Genomic DNA, 22,429 nt, shown 5'->3' with positions numbered 1-22,429 from the left:
ATAACTGTTAGATCAGCTCAATAAGGAAAGAAGAAGCACTTTCTTGCATGATATAAATCTGCTTCACTGAGAGTTGAATGTAGCGCGCCGTATGTGCGTAGCCAGGCGCGCCGACGCAAGGCAGCCCAAGCGCGCGATAACAGGGAGGAGCTGTTCACCGAGATCGCGCCGCTTTTCGACGCGCACGAGCCGTGCCGCACCGTCTGCGCATGCGTGGGGGCGCACGCGAGAGCTTGCGCGCGTCCGCAAGCGTACGTGTGGTCTGCAGGCTGAACGCCACATAGAGGAAAGTGTAGGTAACGTTCAGCGAACGGGGGATGGAGAAACGAAGCGAAGCGTCGCGGAGGAAGAATGTAAGCGGAGGCGCGCTGGGTTGAGCTCCTCTGGCAATCGGTACGGGTTGTGTGAGCGTTACGAAGGTACCGGGTTCATCTCGTGATCGAGTGGCCGAGCGCCGAGCGAGAATGACGGAGCAGCAACGCAAGCGGTGGCAGGTCGAGCGCGAGTCGACTGACCCCGAAGTCGTCGCCAAGCGACGGGCACAAGCTGAACAAGTGCGGCATAAGGCGCGGCCTTCGCGTGCCCAGCAGACTCCAGAGGAACGTGCTAGGCGGCTTGCGACAATGCGGGTGTGTCAGGTAAAACGCCGTAGCTTAGAAACTCCCCAACAGCGTGCAGCCCGTTTGGAAGCCCAGCGCAGTGTCTTGCGCGAAGCCGGGAAGCGCAACACCAAACAGAATGTATCGATTGCGATAGCAAATTAGCAGACAGCTATATGAAGTAAGGATAGTAGTTTTATCGGCTGTATAAACTTCCATTCATTCACTATTTAACTACAGGCAACAGCTACTGTACAGGCAAACATGAACACCTCACTCTCGATGACCGTGGGCACTCGCTGTCATACGCTGGCGTGAGGAAGTGTCGCCGCAGCAGCGAGCGAATTGCCCCCCCCCCCTCCCTCCCCCCTTGGTGCTTTCTATCACTTCAACGAAAACTTCGCGGCGAGAGCATAGCGCCCATGCAGCTATGAGCCGTCGGCTCCGTCCGTGCACTACACTATATAATTGCTATCGCAATTATATACAAATGGTACCCATACGCTTACGTGTAACCTGCATTCGCGAAGTAAAACGTCACTGTAATTTTTTTAATTGCTCGTGCAGAGTGACCTTGGCGTAACAAGAGCGTTGTCTAATCGCAAAAGGTAACTGCGCTCGTCGTAACGTTTCACAGCGCTCCAAAAGCCACGGTTTATTTTCTCTAGCAATGTCCTCGCTTAGCATCCAAAGTGCTTTCAGAATATATATCAGGATTTTCCGCCGCCGTTTGGAGGAAACGTTGAAGCTTCGCTAATCTTACCTAACGTCAAGGCTGAAAGCAAACAAACGCCTGGGTCCGGCCTCGAAACCCACAGAGTGTATCTGGCTGTCCACGACAGCCCAACGTTGCCCCTTGAATCTACGCACCCCGCTTGCCGGCCATTTCTCTTCCTTTTACTGCCAAAGAGACCCGGTGGCCGTACGGGAAGCTGGGATAACTCTAATTGTCGAGCGCTCCTGAGGCACGTGCAAAGGTTGCAGCTATTTTTGACAGTGCATACCCGCCTAAGTGCGTTGGTGCTGCACCCGCGGCTCGGAGAGAACGGCCCTTAATCTCTCGACCAGCGGAGGCATGTGACCGAGTATAAATATATATAGCTCTAACAAATGGAAGCTGACACACTCCCCGGCGACCAGGCCGGTGGCCTTTGCATTTTACCTCGAGTGTAGCTTGGCGACGTCGTACCTTCTCTCTCGTGAAGCATACGTCATTCCTGCTACCCGCGGGGCTACTCGAATATTTGCGATTTGTCTCCCCTTCACCGGATTCGATGAAGGGTAAATGTTTTAATACTGTTCTTAGAACCAAATTACCACATTACCACTACCACCACCACCACCACCACCAACAACAATACTTCTACTACCACTACTACTACTACTACTACTACTACTAATAGTAATAATATATTTCAATAAAAGGTTTTATTTCCCCTAAGCTGCCCTTGTAATGGTTTCATTGTCTGTTGGCTTCATGCTGTAATTAAGCAGAAAGCGCTTCACGGAGCGAACACGTTCCACAACCGTCCTTGGTCGCGGATGGATGGATGCATGATTTGAGCGTCCCTTTTCAAATGGGGCGGTGGTTGGCGCCACCAAGCTATTGCTATTATTTTGGCTAAAGTCCTACCAGCCTATTAGAAAAAAAAAGAAAGAAAAAGAATTCCCAGCATCCAACTATCAGAACCACTATTGGGAACTTTGTTTTTGTGCGCCTGCGTTGTTTGCGATCTCTCTGCTTTTCTGCCACCAAACTTCCAATCACTTCTTACTAATCTCTATTGCGGAAATGTTTGCTTTGCCCATGCTTAACTAAACCAAAGGGCTTCCAGGAGGCCAGAAGAGCCCAAATTGACAGCTGGGCAGATATCTCCACATTCTAATAAAACATGTTCCTTCGTTTCCTTAGTTTTACCGCAGCAAGCACATGATTCTTCTTCCTCGGTCTATCTCGCTTTGTAAATATGCGTTCTAAGTCATCTTGATCTCGCTTCGAAAAGTAAGGAGCTTCCCTTGGAGTTATCATAAATTGCTTCTTTCCTGATTTCGTTTTTTCATCTTCACATTAAAAAAAAAAGGGAGCGAAAAACGTGGAACCAGCCGCTTTCTTCCTTCAGGCTGGTGAGTTCTTCCTTCACACGCACTTCACATGTCGCGCCCTCTCACGGCAATCAAAAGGGGAGGAACGTTTCTCCCTTGCGTGCGTATCTTGCGTCGTCGCCGCCGGTGACCCGAACATCGGATACAATAACATCTTTTAGACGGAAAGTAATGCTAATTAGCATAACCTGAGGTCTAAACCTTTCATGAGAAGCGACCATCAGTGTCGAACCTCTAGCTCGAAGGGAATGCGATACGAAAGTATTGATTCCGATACGAGAATAGTTATACTCGAAAGCAGCGTCCGGCTGCTGACGCACAGCGAGGCGAGTCCGTACTCAGGCATCTCGGCCTAGAAACCGCAAATATCAGCCAACCCTTCTTGTTTTGGTGCGTGAAATTAGGATGAGGAGAAGGTTAAGCTATATCAAATGCATGCATTTGTGGTCGTTTAGAAGCGCCATCCACGACGGCTCCGACGCGAAAGCAAAATACGTTTGCCGGCGCCATCGCCCCGTATCCGAGCGGTGTGAGCGCATCACCGCCGCAAGCTACGCCTCCAGATCCACAGATGGAACACAAACCTTGCCACCAGAGCAAGGAGGTGCATGAGCGTACCATGCAACCAGATATACAGCTGTATAACCAGCGTCGCTTGCGTGCCGGTTCGTCTGAGTCTCTCCCCCCCCCCCAGTGGCGGCTTCTCCGTGATGCATCGCGTAGCGCGCACGACACTACAGAGACAGGAAGCGGCGACCAACAATAGAAGATGTATTTTCTAAAAGGCGCGGTACAATGAAACGTACAAACAAAAAGTATCCAGAAAATAAATTTGAAAAAAAAAATAACTTACTGACTTCCCCGTGGCAACTTAGCATATACGGCTGTCGGCGTGTGTGAAGAAAAGGAGACACTCTCGGACATAACATTTAGACTGACAATTGATACTACAAAGCACGAAAAGCCTAATGGAAGGCACAAGGGTACGAGACAGACGGATATGCCCAGACGTGAACGGGAGACGAAGCTAATGGGACACACATGGGGACTGCACGATTGTGCACTGTTTCGAGTGCCAGGATTCTATAAAGCTGTGGGGCACTGTCGAACTTGAACGTCGGTACGGAGTGAAACGATCCTCTCTCTAGCAGAAAGCATGGTTAGCATGGCGCAGACGCGGCTTTGCAGTAGATGCGCTCGGAGACAGACGGTATAGTCGCAGCTATCCTTCCAGGTTACTTGTCGCGATGGTTACGCTTCCGCCACTGTATGTACGCTATGGTTATAGTTGGGTTTAGCCTAGTAGACTGTATCGCAACAATCTTCGTTACCACGACTCTCCTGTATATGGATGTAACGCAACCGACACCAGCAGTTATCCTTCTGATATCGTCAATGGTGAGCGGGGCCGGTCACGCCAATCGGCGTGAGTAATGTTTAGTTCTCGTATGAAGTAGTACCCTGACATGGCGGCGAATAACTTGTGTCGTAGCCTTCTTGGATGCTATGATAGTATTTACATTCCGCTCTCATCCAACCGCTATATCCTTACAAATCACACGCAGCTGCTCAGCGTGTACCAGCGAACGACGCCCTCGACGTAGCCGAATACTTTTGGTCTGTGGACAGGAAGACCAAACATGATTTCGAAGGCTTGCGCGAAAGCGGTGGCTTGAGCGTCCCGGTCAGATTCATCCCTACACTATACGCCCGGCTTCAAGTCCGGCCGCTGCAGCTGCCGGCACACAGCGCGCCGGCTCGCACGTACCCGCTTTGCAGCGGCGTATGGAAGTCGCGGATAGCAGATTGTTTGCATTTCTGTGTGAAATTAGGCGAGAAAATGCTGAAGCGAAGTCAACAGAATGCATTTTGCAATCGTCAGCGGTTCTTGAAGTGCCATACGCTGCGGCTTCGAAGTGAAAGGCTTAGATCGCCATCGCCCCCGAGTTGATAACTGAAAGTCGCTAGTCACAAGCAATCAATATAATGCGGTTTCATATTAACAGGTCTGTGTGGATTGGGCGTGCCTATCAGGTGACTATACCCAAACAAGTATTCTGTCGAAATTTATTGTTCAATTACGTATAACAGAGAGTCACTCACTGGCACTACAATGCAGGTCGAAACATCATGGCCGTATAAGAATGTTCTAAGGCATATGAATCAAGGCGGCCCGAGCAGTGTTGGTGTATGTGCCGTGCGTTTGTGTCGCGGTTCCTCTGTTTGTGTATAGAATGTGCGAAAGTGCTCTATGTTGTGCATATTATGTGCGTGAAATTGTTGTGTGTTGTTCTGGCGTGACCTTCCCGTAGGGTGAGTGCAAAATAGAATTTCAGCTTTCTTTTTTTTTTCGACAGCTTTTAGTGCCATCTATCGGACCGCGCAGTAACTATACGTTTGAAGCCTCTCCAGGTGGCACTGAGCGGGTTGTTTACATAAGCATGCGTGTGTGTGTGTGCGACGAATTGATGTATGGATATCCTTATGTTTACGTAAGTTCAACACCGCAATGTTCTAGCGATGCATTTTCGGATTGCATCCCTTTTCGCGCTTCTACAGTGGTTAGAGGGACGCTCCGCCCGAGTTATTACCATGATCAGCCGGCCGTGAACGGCAGGTGATAAGAGTGGTAGACGAGCGGAAGGCATCGCTAAAATATCCTGTCGTACTTGCACCTGCTTCTTTGTATGCGCCAAAAAAAGCTTAGGGAGATTTTTTTTTTTTCCAAATATCAGTAACGTACACTATGCTTATGAGGCGTGCGTTGTTTTCCAGCTGCAAACTAGCACAGTTGGTAGGCCTAGTCGCATGCATCGCTTCGTTTCGCTTGCCTGGAGTCGGCAATGTTGGTTTTGGAAGGCACAAACCGTTCCTCCCATGAATGAAGGAGAAAAGTTGCTCCATTTAAAGACGAACATAGGGAAGTCGTTTCTTCCTTAATGGCGCAAGGGTCACTCCTTTCTTTCTTAGAGTGTTGGGTATATGTAGTTACTCAAAGCAGGTTTCTTTTCCATTGCTGCCATCCATGAGATCGTCTCAGCCTCTCTGACTTTGGGTTTGACGTTCTTTGTTACCATGTTGCTTACCATACCGGTCGCATATTTGCTGGTAAGCTTCCGAGTTATTTTTCTCCACTGTGAGTCAATGGTTTTCATGTAGGCTATCGCAGCCCACCCACTTTCTTCCATATTCCTCAGTTGTTTTTCAAAATCAATTTTACTTTGAGCTTCCCTGCCTTCAAAACTTGTCCAGCCCCTATCCTCATGCGCAGCTTCATTTGTAGCTTTCCCGTGAGCGTCCCACTGACCTTTCGTTGCCATCGAGTCCTGATATTAAGTGGCACTGGGTCGCGACACTGGCGACACAGCGCCCCCATTTGACGACGACAAAAGAAAAGCTCCGCTATAAACACAGCCTCCAAACCACGGCCATTCTTGTCGCCCTGAAACTGTAGAGTGGGTAGTGGAGATTTGGGCTTCTTGGTTCATGATCTTCGATTTGTAACCACAAAAAACAAGGACAAGACGAGACTCAAAGCGCTTTGCGTGTCGTCTTGTCCTTGTTCCTTGTGGTCCTTCCGTCTGGGCTATGAAACCCGAAGATGTAGGATTGGGGTACAGCAAACATGGTAACGAATGAATGACAGCGCGCACGAATGGGCTTATTTTCCTGAAGTAAAACTTCTATCTTCATAGTAGGTTAGCATAGCGCGCACTCTTACTTTAATAAGTAAATTATTGCCATGCGACGTGACTCACGCGCTAAGCGCATCAATGCGCCAGCTTTCACGAGGGAAGTTGGCAAATAAGGGTGTTACTCTGCCTTAATATGCACGCGGCTGCACACTAGTGGCTAGAGCATCGGTCTATCAATCTGGTGAGTCCGGGTACGAAACTAACTATATTCGAGCAAGAATGTGAGAAATGAGGTGCGCGAAATGCCTAACGCGCTCTCTACGTAAGCGTCCACTCGATGCTGCGCAACTGAATGGGCACCGCAGTTTAAAGAAATGGACTCGCCCCCCCCTCCCGCCCCCTAACAAAAAAAAATATATATTGCGGTGCATCCATTCTTAAAAGATAATTGGCGACTTTAGTACGAATAGCAACTGTCTTATGATTGGTGCGTAATTGTTGATGATGTGCTATAAGAAAAGCGGCACATACCCAGTGATCCACACCTGTGACAAACGATGGCGTCCAAAAAGCTTATTGAAGAGCGGTACCACCGAGCGGTACATACCCATTGACCCAAGTTTCAGGAAAGAGGTTAAGTGCATACATACATACATACATACATACATACATACATACATACATACATACATACATACATACATACATACATACATACATTTAAATACATACATTTAAAAGGGCTTATAAGTGCGGATCTCAGTTTCTGTAGTGTTGGGAAGGCGATAGTGCCGTTGAGCGCGACAATGTCCCAATGCTGACACCGGTCGCGGTCGCGGCGGAAGCATTTTTTTTAAGCGAAGTTTTTTTTGCCTACCTCCTCCGGTTTTTGCGTGGCTTGGTAGGTTTATCGCTAGGGAGGCTCAAATGAGGGGGGGGGGGGGGGGGAGGGGTCTTGGCGCTCGCAGGGGAGCATCGTGGCTGAGGGCGGAACTAGAGGCGTGGCTTTGCGTGGGAGAGGAAAGTTGCCCAGCAGCTCGCTGCGTTATAACGGGTGAATACAAGGTGTCATTACTAAAGGGAAAATGAGACTTCCACCCAAGCGTAGCCGATTGCTACAAAGGAAGGTGTCATTAAAAAGATTACCTCTCCGATGGTAGGATTTTAATTGAGGTTTCCCAGAGCTGTTCCCTTATGCTCAACTCACGAGGCCATAGACGCAAACATGTAACGACAGATTAAAAATATTATCACTCTTTAATTTATGCAAGAAAACGGTTTGAGACGCTTGGAAGTGAGAGCGCGCCTGTGTCCTTATTCTTCCCCGTGGCATCTAGCGCTCTGGGGCTCCACGTGACAATACAACGCCTTTGGGACCATCCCAGTTAATGCGTTACAACCTCAAGATCGGACAAACTCCGTGGCAGAAAGGATGCGTCAAGCGTTGCGTGTTGGGTTATGACGCTATAACCAAGAGGAAAACACACCTTTGCGACGAAGTTCGCGCACAGTGGTTCGCCTCGCATTTGTGTCTGCGCTGGATTGCGAGATGGAGCCGTGCAACTGCAGCGCAAAATGACGAAGCTTCAACTAGACAAGAAAATAGGGAACACCGAGACAAGCAAAGCATAGTGAAAAAGCAGTGTAAGATTAACGCGCTTTGACAATAATCTTTTATGTTTCCGCCACAAAGTATTATTTTTGAGTATATTTTTGAGAATCATGACGCTTAATGTAAGGAGCTATTGCCGTATACATCACGATTAGGCCATGACACGTTACAATGAGAATGCGTTGCATGATCCTGCTCCCATTTGTATACATGAGCAGTCTTCTAAGAAGGAATCTGAGTTGCCCTATGAAACAATGTACCGCTTGTTGCTGCTTGGGCAACAAGCTTATGCCAGCCGAAGTCCTTTACTGGGGTTCATCGTAAACTCATTTGGTTTTCACATTCAGGTTACTATTGAGCAGCTAGTGCGTAGAAGCGCTGCTGATCAAAAGTGAAAACATTAAGCATTATTGCAACGCTCTAACTAGCATCCAGGCATTACAGTTCAGTGAGTTAGCGTATGGTTTGTCGCACACACAGGGTGGGCCATGCTGGATGATGGCTCAAGTACTCAGTCAATGTGGCCGTAATGAAGGACATATAATACACTGATAAATAAAGGGAGCAGCACTGGCATTAATTCCACTTGATTTTCTCCATCTACCCTGCTTCATTCATGTCACCCATTTCTTGTTAACGTGCTTAAACTACGAATCTGCTAATGGCATTATTCAGTGAAACATGCGGCCACTTAGAATGCAGTGTAACGATGCAGAGTGCAAACCTAAGTATGTATAGAGAAAAATATTATGGAAGAATATTTGAATAAAGAAACTTTAGAAATGTATAGAATACAAATATTTGCAAGAGAACTGACTTGGAATATTGAATCTTATGGTGTGTTTTGAAAGAAAAATTATGGGTTTTACGTGCTAAAACCACTTTCTGATTCTGAGGGACGCCATAGTGGGGGACTCCGAATTTTTGGACCACCTGGGGTTCTTTAACGTGCACCTAAATCTAAGTACACGGGTGTTTTCGCATTTCGCCCTCATCGAAATGCGGCAGCCGTGGCCGGGATTCAATCCCGCGACCTCGTGCTTAGCAGCCCAACACCATAGCCACTAAGCAATCCCGGCTGGTGTTTCTAAAGAAAAAAAAAATGATCGATAGATCAGTGCAAATTTAGCCAAGTTCACTGTCGAAGAACACTGTATTTCGCAAGCATCTTGACAACAAATATGCATGAATACGCTAACGATGCAAGAGCCTTGATCAGGTAACTAACAGATATCCCGCAGTAAAAACACAAACAAACAAACAAACTCAGAAACTGAGGTTCGAAGAAATTATCTCCGAAACTGAGGCTTTTTTAGAGGCTCGGTGCTCCGTATTTCCTGTTGATATGGGCGAAGAGCACACTTGAGGAGGCTTGTTGAGGAGATTGTGGACTCGAAGAGACCTTGAGGAGGTCATCTTCTCCCGCGGGCGCAAATAGTCATTCCTTATTCTGTGTTACCCAACCTTAAACTCACATTAATAATATGTAATGCAGGGCCCATTATGAAAGTAATGCGCATCTTCTGGGAAAATAAATTTTTTGACCAGACCTGTACAAATGTTTAAAATTATTCAAAATATTCTCCCCCTGCATCAATACACTTCCGGAGACGTGTCTGCCACGCCTGGAAGCCACCACGAAAGTTCTCGACGGGAATGTCTCTCAGGAACGCTGTGACATGCTTTTGGATGTTTTGCACGGTCTCCCAATGCGTTCCTTTCAGCGCTCTCTGCAGTCGGGGAAACAAAAGAAAGTCGCACGGAGCCAAGTCGGGCCTGGGGATGGGGGACCACCGGGTCCCCAGAACATTTCTTTCGAGTGCGGTCCTCCAGGCCAAGAACTTGGTAACGAGGAAGGACGTGCCGCTGGGGGCATTGTCATGCTGGAGCTTGACCATGTATTTGATGCCAGCCCTCACGCGCGCGACCCGGCGTTTCAATCTTTTGAGTATCTCCAGGTAAAAGGCGGAGTTAACAGTTTCTCCCTGCGGCACAAACTCAACATGGACGATTCCTCGGGCGTCAAAGAAGACAATGAGCATCGTTTTGATGCTCATTCGCGCTTTCTTGGGGCGGGGGAATGATCTTGTGTGCCACTCGCTGCTCTGCCTTTCCGATTCTGGGTCGTGCTCGCACATCCAGGATTCGTCTCCGGTTACGACAGAGTTAAGAAAGTCCGGCTCATTTTGAATCAAATCCAACAATTCTTGACAGCGCAAAACTCGAAGTTCTTTCTGATCTTCCGTCAACACTTTCGGCACAAGCTTCGTGCAGACCTTGCGTCTTTGCAGATCTTCGGCCCCTATCCTATGTACCGCGAATGTCGACATGTGTAGGACAGAACCCTCGCCACATTTGCCAACCGGTTTATGATCGCGTCATAATAAAATCATGCGCATTATTTTCATAATGGACCCTGTATACTGTTGCGGAATGGAACACGAATCGAATAATGCCTGGAGAAGTCGTAATCGAAATTGCCAATTTCCTGACGCCCCTATGTAAATATTAAGCTTAGCTTATACGTTCAGGCTACGTTCAGAACAAGGGTTGAGGATGCATGTACTTCATTAATGCCCGGTTGTGGCAGCCGCATTTTGATGGGGGAAAATACAAAAAAACACTCGTGTACTTAAGTGTGCGTTAAAGAACATCGGTTGGTCAAAATAAAGCCGGAGCTCTTCATTACGGCATCTTTCATAGCCACAGTGTTGCTTGCGGACGTTGAACCTCACGAAGCAATCTGGCAATGAGTGTGAAATCATAGAGTTCCGTTGGCTAAAACGTTTGATGATCACCGAAAACGCAAGACATATGACCATTATACGAGTGTGCTGTAAATTGAGTCTTAACCTTCTCATGTGTAGAAATAAAGTGGCAGTTTCGCCCCAAAGGCGAAGCATCGATTGCGATAGCGAATTAGTAGAGAGCTATACAACGCAAGGATAGTAGTTTTATCAGCCGTATAGATTCGTAAACATTCGCTGATTGACTAAATTAAGAAGCATGGTGTCAAGAGCGCACAGGAAAACAAACACATCTCATTCGATGAGTGCGGTCAGTTGCTGTGAAAACGCTGGCGTTAGGAAGAGTGGCAGCGGCAGTGAGCGAATTGGCGTTCGTGCTAAGCGGTCGAACTAAGCGGCGATAATGTAGCGCACACGAAGCTATCCTCCCTGTGACAACTAGCCCGCGCGGCCGCTCCATACGCACCCCCCCCCCCCCCTCCTCGGTGCCTTGCGCGCCGTGGAAGACGGTGCGGTTCCTTTCCGCCTTCCTTCCTTGCGCGGGCAAGATTAAGCCACCATCGTCGGCTCACCCTCGCATGCTTTCGCTGTCACCTACAGCATGCGGTGCGTGGCCCCGGTGTTATCACACTTGGACTTTATACAGAAAATCACGGAGACGCCGACGACGACGGCGGAAATGTGCCGGAGGGCCCATATAATTGCTATCGCAATAAAATCTTTCGGTGGATTTCTTTCGAACTTTCCGCATTCTTACAACATGAAGTGTGCCTCTGAAGTAAAGAAGCAGTAGCACGCGAGCGGTAAAGAGTTATCATGTAATGACTTCCAACAGCGGCAGAAGGGAACGGACGTAAATAACACCTATTATTCATATGAAAACAAAGACACATACAAGCATAATGGCAGATGCTCGCGCGAAAGGACGTTTACTGCCTTCCCGCTTTCTTCTACGGAGAACACAGCGCTCGTAAATAAATTGGGTTAGGCGTGGAAAGCAAAAATTTCTTTCGTCTCCTTTACCTTCCTTTAGTATGGTAGTGGTTTGTAACGAGACGCCACATCTTTCTTTTCCCTTTAGGGCTATGTGATTTTCTGTGATTTGGCAGTTTATAAACACGCGAAATAACGTTGTTGCACAGAATGAGACACATTCCGTGTTAAAAAGAACCTGCTTTAAAAAAAAAGAGATCTGCCAATTTTCTGCTCTAGTCGACGCACTCATTATCTTCTTTACTGATTACACTAGGCAACACGGTGAAGCTCGGCAATAGTCAAGTCGTGTCCGGAGTAGAAATCATGTGACCCTCACAGGCCTTCGGACCTCCGTGCCCCAAACCTGCCACTAAATAGATTATTGTTCTAGTTAATATCTTCGCGAAATGCGTTATTTACGCCCTTTGAGACAAAGTTATGCATAATCATAAACAAATTAAATTTAAAGGCAAAACACACTTTATCATTTTCAAACTAACTTAAACTAAATTTTCGGGCTTTACGTGCCAAAACTGCGATCTGATTATGAGACACGCCGCAGTGGGGGACTCGAGAACAATTTTGACCACCCGCATTCCTTTAACGTGCACCTAAATCAGCCTGCCTACCGCTAGCTGCAGGCATCTTGAATGTATGTGCAGAGGACTATTCAAGTTTGCTCCAACCCACTGTCACGGATCTCCAAGTAACCATCGGAAAAACAAAACGGACTGGGCACCGCAGTCCTCTCATTTCACGGAACCCTTTCCAGTGGTGACGCCGTGAATACAAAGGAGGCAAAAGAAAAATGAAATATTCATGAAAATGTATAAGAGCAAACAGAATAACGCACATACAGTGTTATCAATACAAATTGTTCGTCAGACGCACTGCAAGAGCGTCACTGTTCGCCCGACAGCTAGCTCAAGGGGGTAAATGCCCGATGGCTTTTGTGGGCGTCATCCTTAAGACCGACGAGGGCAATCAATAATTTCGTGCAAAGTGAGGTGCACCCAACTGAGTGTCTGGGAGACAAACATAAGGTGACTTATTGCTGCACAAAACTTCTTTCTGCACCTCGACGACGACGACAGCTTTGTGCTATTATTCAGCAACCATCTCTCTGGGGAACACGTATGGTGTGTCAATTAACCAAATTGTTTCTGCTGAAATGCGCAAGGTAGGGGAAAAGTCAAATTAAGAGAGCATTGGCCTCCACTTGAGAGAAGTATGAAGCCCCAAAAGGAAACTCAAAGCGGGTTCCTCAGAAGGAAAATTTTGAAGTTGAAGAAAAATTCGTCCTAGTCGAGGGAGTGGAATTCGACGCAGCCGCTTTCACTGCAGACAACCATACTACCAACTCTGATAACCAATCGGAAGTCTAGCCGATAGCAAGATCAAGGCGAACGAATACAGAACTCGAAGCCCGATAGAATAATAATCAACCCTAAGAGGGTTCCACAGAAATCTTCAAGGTCAATGACCATTCATTCAAGAGAAAGTTGGGAGCCATCCGGCCAGAAATAGTACGGAGATGTGAAAGTTAGAATCATTGCATTTGGAAACCTCATGACAGGTGCTTCACACAGCATTCAGGAAGCTGCAGATAATTACGTCCAGTTTTAAAGCGTGACGATAAGCTCTCTGAAATTAATGCACTCTGGAATAATACATAGAAAGAGAGCGCACAACCGAAGCAACCTCAATCAAAGTATGTACATATTCTTATCGGTATAACTGCTATGAGAAAGCCACGATGTTAGGTATAGAACCGCGTAAAACTGCAGAATTTTTAACATAAGGAAGATTTTTTTTGTTCAAGTGATACTTGAAGCGATCACCTGAAAAATTCTCGATGCGACTTGAATTTCGCGCACTACGTTCTGACGTCCTTTCGTAATCACGAAGCGGAGTTTGTGGTAGCGAAAGCAATCGATTTTGCAATCCTGACGTCTAGTTCTTATGTGAAGTCCAGTTCTACTTTGATAACACAAAACGGCGGCGGAACGAGACGTCAGAGTTAGAGAGCTCTTCCCCATTTTGGGACACTCGCATTCATCTTTTCCAATTAAAAGAGCAACTTCTTTATTCTTAACCTAACTTCATGTCACTGCGGAACCGTACCGACCGAAATGAGACAGAGTTGTCAAACAGTGGTACATGGCAAGCGGCGATGCTTTCGTCGCTTTTGGAAGAATGCATTGAAGTCTGCCAGCGGAACAAGTCAGCCATACCATCGGCGTGGTGCTACTGGTCAGCCAATGTCGCCGCCGATGCCGGTACTCACCCGTGGCCGCCGTCTTCTGGGTGATGACGGAGCGCCGAGATCGATACATCTTGAGCATGGTCCAGAAAGGCACAGCGTCCGGAGGGCCGGGCAGAGGCTTCAGCGCTTGTCGCACGCCCCACCACTTCCGTACAACGCCGAGCACCCATGTGACGAGGCAGAGTAAAACACTGTACGGAATCCAAACCCGCAGAAAGTACGCGAAGAAACCGAAAGCCTGGGCCGTGGTCGCCATTGACTCCGACCGCGTGCCGCCGCCGCTGCCGTCGTCAGGCTCACTGTGTCCCGCGGCGCTCAGTCGGCGACACTTTTAAGAGAGTTGGGATGGAACAAGAAATGGTAGCCCTTCGTCGTGGTGTAACCCTTCGCAAGCGGGGCATCGAGAATTGCATTACGAGCGTTTCATCCTCCCCCATGGCTGGTCTTCTCATTCATTCCTTCGAGACGAAAACCTTACCCTCCTCTGCGAACCCTCCGCTGCGCATCTACCCCCCTCCCCTCCTCCCCACATCCACGTTCTACGCTCGCCGGCCGAACTTTTTTTCCTTTCATTCATTCGACACGAGAGCACCCCTTGAAAAGAAACCCCACAAAGACGGAAAGCTGGAAGCGTTCGCCTGCGGATGGGAGAGCACGCAACTCACGCCTACATTGTTTAAGGAGAGGGAGGGTGAGGGACCAGCGCCTGCCTAATCATTGAGAGCGTATAGGCCTGGCGGGAGAATTTAGATGGAAAGCGCATCCGCCCCGAAGAATGGCTTTTGTGCGCTGCTTTGGGGCTACGTGGTCACTTTTTCAAAAGTAAAAATGGGAAGACAAAGAAATAATTTATACAAGGAGCGCCGGGCTAGAATAATAGCAGAGTGTGTAGAAAAAAACTTAGGACTTGTCATGGCAAGTTTCGTGCATGGCTGGAGAAGAAAATAAAATAAAAAACTGGACCGGGGGCACCCCTTATTTCATATCTTCAACGAAAGGTGAAGAAACTCACTTTTGGTTATCGAAAGCTTTGCAAATGAAGACGCGTGCGGCCACTTACCCTGCGATTTCAGATTAGAAGTCTTCCATACTACGCCGTATGCTAGCGTCACACACACAACTGATAACATCAGCGTCTTGTTCTCTCCAGCATGCAAAACACGTCCCGAGTCGTTCTTACAGGGGAATATTTGAGACGTGAAGTGCGGCGTGGTAAAATAAACAAAACATGACGCCAGCAGGCTTTGTTGGAAGTTTCCTGAACTCAGATTTCCGCTTTATTTTTCTTCTGACATGTTTTCGTAATGTGTGACTAAAGTCTGCGAAGTTGTCCTTAGTTTTCTAAGAATCACTTTTGCTCAACGTGGTGAATGAGAGCTCGCTGTTAAGATCGTCATGGCAGAGATAAACCGTTGTCTGCACGCGGGCAGGTACGAGCATGCCTGAAGTAGCAGCAAATTTTCCTCAAGCGCAGTCGCTAGAAAACGTGGCGAAAATGTATAGAAAGAACGGTTTCGTACGCTGTGTCGTCAACCTTTCCCTTAGTTATTTAAGCTTCCAGAAATTAGAATTGAGTGTTTCAGGTAAAAGCGATTATTATGCATCCAGCTTTTATTTAATTTTCACATTTTTGTTCGTAGAGTACAATTCTTACTGAATAAGCAAATGCGCAAAAATAATATAGGAAAAGCATACGAAACTTCAAAGATGTCTGGCTATCGGTTTCAGAGCATGCAGTTCGTCCAGAACTCACTGTGCTGTGAAAAGAGTAGGCGAGCTAATTTGCTTCAATTTTCGAGCCTCCATTGAGGCTGTGAAATAGCGAAAGCTGCCGAGTGCACATTAATTATCGTTTTGCGAAAATTTCCTGTCCCTGAATAGCGAAGGATCCTCAAGAGTCAGTCAATCAAATATACGTGGTTAATAGGGGGGGGGGGGGGGGAAGTTAGGAGCCAACTGCAGTAACACGACATCAGCCTAAGCAGAATTTCCTACGTACTTCGTGGTAAGCGGTACGCCGATTCCATTGTCTTGCCTCTTCGTCGGTGGGAAAAGCGGGAGTATTTCCATCAGATGAACTTGACACGAATTAAGAAGGACGTCACACACTTTCTCCAAACCGTGCTTCAGTGCTCACCGCTAGCCTTTCCATCTTTGCCCACTCATGTGCAAGAAAGCCATTCTGTGCATTTGCGAGTACGATGTAGGAAAGTTCTCGACACTGTATGTGCAGCTGTCGCTATTCGGCGGTCGGGTGAACAGGTAGCATGACCGACAGTACGACGCAAACAGCCGGTCGGAAGCGGTTCCGCAAAGCTTTGTCAGCTTTCATGAAATGCAAATTCCGTAGCGTATAGATACCTCGCGAACAGCGCCAAAAATATCCAAGGACGCCTTTGAAAGCGGCGGCCACTTTATCAGAGCCAGCAAAACAGCCTAATATCGTAGCACTTACGCGTGCTTGGCGGACCGTGAAAAAAACCTACCTCTCTCGCCTATCTGGTTGCGCGGGTCGAAATTTCGCTTAATTTCGTGAAAGCGGACAAATGCGCTCTTGAGTCGGTCAGGGAGCTATTTGCACTTATCTCTGTAATATAGGAAGCTTAATGGCGCACCCAGCGTCCTCGACTGAAGCCACCGGAAGTAATTAAGGGATCGTGTCCGGGAAACCGACCTTTCGCGACCTTGTAGCGGCCCTTCGCATGAACGTACGCTCGGCAGTAAGCCATTTTTGGGATTAAAGTTGCTTCTTCTTTTTTTTCTCCCCCTGAAATTCCTGCCTGTAGGGCCACGAACTACCTACCAAAGAGAACCGGAGAAATCTTCTGTGGATAAGCCCCATGTTGAGGTGTTTTTCTTTTCTGAACTGTGTGCCAAAAAAAAAAAAAAAGAAGCTACGTATATCATTGAAAATTTCATACGTTCAGCTAAGTGCTACAGGCGCTTATCTGGCTTTTTCTATCCTAGTTGCCGCGGTCTTAGAGTGGTTTGTGCAAACAATGGCTAGTAAGCTTAGGAGGGGACAAATTGAAAGCACCTCCGGCAAGCATGCTTGGCAGCGACCACTTCGCGCAGTCGTGCATCGACTTGACGGGAGCATGAATGAGGCTACTACCTGATGTCATCGAGGTGGTCGTAAATATCCCGAAAGACATGAAAAAGATAAGAATATACAATTATCTGAAGTTCATAAAGGAGTTAATATTTTAAGAAATTACGAGTCGCTGAAACATATGTTTTCCGCCTCTCTCGTTTCACTGCCTGCTTTTATCGATGTCTGCAATATGCATTCATGAGTCCTTGCAGAACTTACTGCTAAGGAATCAAATGTGCCAACTAGAAAAGTAGTGTTACCAATAGATGGGGGCGTGTAACTATTCGGTTATTCCAGCGACTATAGGCGGCGCGACGGTAGGTCAAAATGGCTGCTAAGGCGATCTCGCAAGCGTGTGCATCTCGAGCAGCAAAGCACGTCAGGCCCTCTGGATTTGCTGCAAACCATACTTTCTCTCTCGCTAAAGAGACGCAAAGGCGTGCAAATGAAGACGTAGCTACATTCAACGCAGGTCTCATCATATGCTGCGGCTCAAGTCCATTAGAGACGATTTTTGCATAGGGGAGCGCGGAAGCGTTGCGGAAAAAGGAGACGCGGACAGGACAGACGCTCACTTACGACTAAGTATATGTTAAGAGACAAAGCACCAGGAACGTTATTGCGCATGCGCTGTCATCGAGAACTGTAAAAAAATTTTTTTTCACTTTTTAATATATATATATATAATATTTGCCTAACAACGGGGCATGCATCACTACATCAATAATGGCAGCTATAGTTCAGGCGATAGCAACAACGGCACGTACAAGGGGCCTGACAGAAGTCATACCCCCCCCCCCCCGCCCCCCCCCCAAAAAAAGAAAAACGCGGGGGGGGGGGGACGTGACAGAGGAGGGGGGCGTAGAAAGTTTAGCCAAGGGCGAGGAATGTAAAATCCTTATCCGTCAGATGCATTGACGGGGCACTAATACAAAGGTAAGCGTAAAAAAAATTATGGGGTTTTACGTGCCAAAACCACTTTCTGATTATAAGGCACGCCGTAGTGGAGGACTCCGGAAATTCGACCACCTGCGGTTCTTTAACGTGCACCTAAATCTAAGTACACGGGTGTTGTAGCCCCCATAGAAATGCGGCCGCCGAGGCCGGGATTCGATCCCGCACCCTCGTGCTCAGCAGCTCAACACCATAGCCACTGAGCAACCACGGGAGCTACAAAGGTAAGCATGAACGCGAATCTGACCAGCCTCGAGGATTTCCCTTCTGAGTCTGCCTTTAGATCTGCTTATAATCTCGGTTTTATCGAACAGGGGCTTACAGCCACAATCCCTGCAGTTCGCAGTAAGGTGCGCGGAGTTGCTCAGGGCCTTTTAAGATGAAGAATGTTCTCTTAGCCTGTCATTTAGACAGCGCACCGTCTGCCCAATGTAAACTATCCCACAGTCGAGTGCTATCTCATGTACCACTTCGGTAGCACAGGAGGCGAGCGGTTTCGTGTGTTTCCTTTTACAGGTCTTGTTCTTGTTGTGGCCGTTTTGCAAATGCGCACAACCGAGAAAGCTTGAGAGGAGCTGTGAAGACGAGGTCAACGCCCTGTTTTCTCCCCATCCTTTTCAGGTTGTGTGAAATCATTTTGTCTCTGAAAATATACATAGTTGCAGGTGAGTGTCTTTCCTGTCCACGTCTCCCTTTTCCACAACGCTTCTGCTCTCCCCTTTGCAAAAATCGTGTGAAACCAACTAGTGCAACAGCTTACTATTCCATTAGAGAAACCGAGGTCAGCATCGAATCGCTCTGCCTGCAGACGAGTGCAATAAAGGGCCCGCGGCACTGAGTTAACGCCGCAGTACGTGAAGGTACAGGCTCTGCAAAGGTCAGCATGTCGTTACTAGCCTTGAAAAGTGTCACGGGCACGAAGCCATATATTTGTGTTTTCGCAAACACTTAGCAAACGCAAGTGCGTACCGGTAACATATGTTAGTTGTTTTTCAAGCGCTCCTATTTTCAACAAACTATTTCGGTGCAGTAAGAAACAAACTTTAGTGCGTATCCAAATGCACACTTAAAAAAAGAACGGCTGCAGAATACAACAATTTACGAAACTCGTAACGTATAGGGGTGATCAGGCTCGCCTAGACCCTCGAGCAGCGTACGGCGGAGCAAGTGAACTGAAGTGTCTAAACTTAGTAAGTCCAGGAATCTGGGACATCGACTACTACAGCAAAACCGATCCTTGGGTGATGACGTTGGCGTAACTCTAGGCAAGCATCTTTTTAAATCATTGATTGCCGAGCAATGCCTCGTTTTTTGCAAATTGCCCTTGAGGCACTTAATCTCGACAACGGTCTTACGCTATATGTAGCGTCTAGTTTAATTCCGCTGGCTGTATTTTTTCCCTGGGACACTTCTGTAGACACATTGAAAAGGCATAGGGTGATTTCTTAAATGCTGACTGCAGCCCCGCGAGAATTCTTCCGCTAATTGCACTCTATACTCTGTTCCATACATAGCAGTCAACACTGTGGGAGCTACGCAAGAAGTTCGCTTGAGAAAAGTTATCACTCCGCGCGTTCCATCCCTGCCTTGCCGCGCGTGAACAGCGTTCGCGAGCATGCACGTGAGGCCTCCTCGCCACGGGTTGCAAATAAAAAACCCCAAAAGAACAACGAAAATAAAAATGATCTAAAACAACGCATTATATAGCAGCTGTATACCACAGTGTGTCTGTTTCTAAGCATTAAAACTTGTTTCTCTCAATACTGAGCCTATATAAAAAACATTTACGCACAATTGCGGTAAAAAAAAAAGAAACATCCAACTATATCCAAGCGCGAACGAATCACTGCGAGAAGAGCCTCCATAGCGTTGACTGATATATGCACGGAACGGAGCATAGTGGCATGTACCCTATGGCTCCCTATATATGTAGGTCCAGTTTGGTTTTATTCCGCTGGTTGAATTTCTTTTTTCCTGGGGAGCTTTTCTACAGCTACTATGCGGAAAAGCAGCACTACAGGGTCAAAATATTCGTCCGTCGTTGGATTGACGCGAAATAGCTCGTCGATTATGTTAAAGCACGTGGACTCGGATGTCCAGCTTTGATGCAAATTCGCGCCCTGGCGTATAAGAAAAGACGACACTGTCAGAACCCGCAAGAAGCAACGGACGAAACGGCTTATGGAGTGACATTCAAGCATTTAGCCCGATTGCGCGCGCAATTTTTTCTCTAGTTTCAGCGCATGGTAAAATGTTTTCATTTATATTTACAAAGAGAAGCATTATGTTCCAGCTTTACTCATGAAAACCAATCAGTAGCTACACTGCATTAATTAGCAATTAAATAAGTAACTACACAGTACAGCTAACTAACAGGACTATATTTATTAGTGATCACTAGTTACTAAGATACTATGCTAAGTTCTTGGTTTTACACACCATTATTGTTATGGACATAAAATGAAATATCATAAAAGCAGTGATCCAACAATGAGACGGGCTGGGAACTAGCGTGATAAAGCCAGTAGTTATAATGAATTATTTAACTGATACAATGGTAGTTTTGATTCGTGTATGTCGTCACTGGTGTCATTAACACTGTCATTAAATGAACATCTTAATATTCCTTTGCTCAGTGATAACGCCGAGTCTAACTTTCATATGGCATTAGGGTCATGGATATCAAATTAAAATTCATTCAAACAGTGACTCATTTATGATAACTAGGAGTGGTAGGGCTGAGTTAGTAGTGGTCACGAATCACTTTGTTTAGTATGACAGTGGTAGCCTTTATTCATATACGTCGTCAGTGATATCAATCAAAAAGTCATTAAATGAATATTTCTTTGATTGCCATCGCTGACCGATCACACCCAATTATCAGTGCTCATTAGTAATACGCTCAGTATGATGTTCTGGTATTTCACACAATGCGAGCGTAATGAATATCAAATGAAAGGTCATAAAATCGATAATTTAATTATATTAACTTCGAGTTGGTAGGACCGAGTCACTAGCGACAAACCGCTTCGTTTAGTATAACAATGGCAACCTTGATTCCTGCAAGTCTTCATTGGTATTAATGAAAAAGTGACTGCATGAGTATTTTGGTTACCATCTTGCGTGAGTATATTGGTTACCCAGCAGACAAGGTGGAAATATTGGGGATCACTAGTGATTATGTTCACTTCGCTGTTCTCGACTGAGCTCCTCACATTTTCACAAAATATTGCTTCCCTCGGAATTTGAAGGTGCTTTAAGGACGTTCTGCTTGGAATAAAGTCACTCGCACTGGGAGCTTTTGGTCACGGCTCACAATGGTTTGACGCGGATAGACAAGACGCTAAAGAGCGATAGTGGCTTATGATGATCGGAACGTCATCAGCACACTTGGCGCCGCCACCTGCAGTACTTTGTTTACGTTATCAACGTACCTTGCGCCGCGGTTAGCACCAGTTCGGGTTGTCGCAGCGCTGTCGTTTGTACTGGCATGATCTAGTTTCATAACATTGATAGTTACACGGGGCTGCATGGAAATGAGCAAGTGGCGCAATGGTTACGCAAGCTTAGACAACTCCCAGAGGAGTTTCCGCGTCAATTTTTGGGATATGGCGGGGGCTGCCACCGATATAAATGATGGTTGATCTTAAAGCTAGAGCTCTGCACTATGAGGCCGCCAAAACAGGTTTTAACATTGCATTGTGAACGCTATAATAGCGAACGTTTGCTCCAAAAATTGTTATCGCGGGTAGAGGCGCGAAGAGTTTTAAAGCGATAGCCTCGTCGCGGCCAATCCGCAATAACTGTTGCAGACTATAACGGTCCGTCCGCACGGCACGGAGTAAGCAAGGTCCATCTAAATTGGTCGAGAAGCTTGGAACGAAAAACCGGCCAAAACCTATCGCCAGAGATATCAGTTAGTGGTGCAAGATTGAAGCGCGATCAGGTGAAGGGCGTGGACAAACATTGAAATAAAAAAAATCTGAAAGAACATTGTTCGGGAATTTTTAATAAGAATACTGTCATACGAGTAAATATTGCATTTCAAATATTTACGCTGTACTAAAACAACAAATGTAAATTTTTTATCAATTTTCCAATTTATTAGTTCGTTCTTGGCGACTCCTACCAAACAGTGATCGTGGCGCTAGACTCGGCAAGACTGCAAGCCAGCTGTTATGTCGAGCGGAATGGCGTTGCTCACTTGAACGCGGCTGTTACATACAATTTTTTTAATTTCCTTGCGGGTTTATTCAAAGTGTGGCGTGTGATTCACTTCAGATTTTGCGTGACCTAGTGCACGGCCTTAATTGGCGAAAGGTTTGAGTTCAGATTTTTTCTTGTCGTGCAAGTTCCCGCTCCGGCATCCGACGCGCTGTCTCTCGTGGGGACTATAAAGGCGGAACGCTCCCCGAAGAAACGTCGCGCTATGTTGTTTCATCCT

At 46.9% G+C, this 22,429-nt stretch overlaps 1 protein-coding gene across 1 annotated transcript in view; it reads right to left on the bottom strand.

The window, feature by feature from the left end:
- The window catches only part of LOC126548471 (cytochrome P450 4C1-like), a 106,434-nt gene extending 92,223 nt beyond the window's left edge, over nucleotides 1–14,211 (bottom strand). The window contains exon 1 of the mRNA XM_050196662.2: nucleotides 13,959–14,211. Coding sequence (XP_050052619.1) covers nucleotides 13,959–14,193 — 235 coding nt within the window. The 5' untranslated portion in view covers nucleotides 14,194–14,211. The remainder of the gene's footprint in view (nucleotides 1–13,958) is intronic.
- Between the last annotated feature and the right edge of the window lie 8,218 nt (nucleotides 14,212–22,429).

Source organism: Dermacentor andersoni, chromosome 1 (assembly GCF_023375885.2).
Source record: "Dermacentor andersoni chromosome 1, qqDerAnde1_hic_scaffold, whole genome shotgun sequence".
NCBI lineage: Eukaryota > Metazoa > Arthropoda > Arachnida > Ixodida > Ixodidae > Dermacentor > Dermacentor andersoni.
The sequence above is the reverse complement of the archived record's forward strand: the minus strand, read 5'-3'. Positions and strand labels throughout refer to the sequence as shown.